An 884-nucleotide genomic window follows, 5' to 3' on the forward strand; every position below is an offset into this window, starting at 1 on the left:
ACATTTCAGGGTGTATTTTATTTTCTACATATCATTGGTGTATGATGTTAAAGGGCTAAATTAACTTTCAAAATGGAAATTTACCCATATAATAAGCATTTACAATGTGAAGAATAAATGTAAAGTTTAATAATAAAAAAAGTGGAATAAATAAGAATATTAGGAAGTTGATTAGACTATCAAAACCTAATGAAACAACTGAAACCACATCTCATACCTGTTTTTCATAAGCCTTATTTCACGTTTCCGAGAAGCTTCCTCTGCTATCTGATCACCAGAACCATGAACTGCTGAACCAGTGGTTGCCAGAACCACACCCTGTGCCAGCCCAGCACTTGTACTCGTGGCTATTTTAAGGCTACTCAAATCACCTGTTGCAACTGTTTGGAAAATAATTATTTGTGGTTTAATATATAACCTATAATAGTCAGGAAACAAAAAAAACTTTAAAATGATGTTAAACTATTAAATTCACACACAAAAAAAGGAAGTCACTGCAAATATGGTTTGTGGGCAACTTATAGAAATAATGAAACCAAGTGACATCATGTTCTCTTACTTACCTGGGACAATGAACTGAGGGTCAGAGCCAGGGGCATAATGGACTACAGCCCCTCCTGCTGTGGCTGCATTTGTCATGGCGATAGTCTGAAGACCTTCTGTGCCTTGACCACTCAGCTGGAGACTGCTGGCTGGAATAACTGGAAACAAGATGGAGATTTACAGATGAATTAACCATTTAAATCCAACATACTATTTTACAAATAACAATTACTCTCATGACATGCTAAAGTTTTGTATGGATATGATAAACTATGATTTAAAAAAAATGTTGGGGGTTCATAACCCATTATCATAACGATGATCTAGATTTGACTTACCCA

General features: G+C 35.3%; 2 protein-coding genes across 2 annotated transcripts in view; one reads left to right on the top strand and one right to left on the bottom strand.

The window, feature by feature from the left end:
- Positions 1-734, bottom strand: LOC119585146 (cAMP-responsive element modulator-like). The gene is made up of 2 exons (XM_037933774.1): positions 564-734; positions 1-380 (listed from the first exon to the last, which is right to left on the bottom strand). Exons 1-2 carry the CDS (start codon positions 637-639, stop codon positions 187-189), a joined length of 270 nt encoding a protein of 89 aa, XP_037789702.1. The 5' UTR covers positions 640-734; the 3' UTR covers positions 1-186.
- The window catches only part of LOC119585144 (cyclic AMP-responsive element-binding protein 1-like), a gene marked incomplete at its 5' end in the record, with an annotated part of 32,879 nt that overhangs the window by 20,439 nt on the left and 11,556 nt on the right, over positions 1-884 (top strand).

This window comes from Penaeus monodon, chromosome 19 (assembly GCF_015228065.2).
Source record: "Penaeus monodon isolate SGIC_2016 chromosome 19, NSTDA_Pmon_1, whole genome shotgun sequence".
NCBI lineage: Eukaryota > Metazoa > Arthropoda > Malacostraca > Decapoda > Penaeidae > Penaeus > Penaeus monodon.

Bases quoted from the DNA above. Each gene is read 5' to 3' on its own strand.
- LOC119585146 (XM_037933774.1), bottom strand. From the start codon at position 639: ATGACAAATGCAGCCACAGCAGGAGGGGCTGTAGTCCATTATGCCCCT. The intron at 381-563 runs GTAAGTAAGAGA...TTTTCCAAACAG, and splicing joins CCCTCAGTTCATTGTCCCAG to TTGCAACAGGTGATTTGAGT.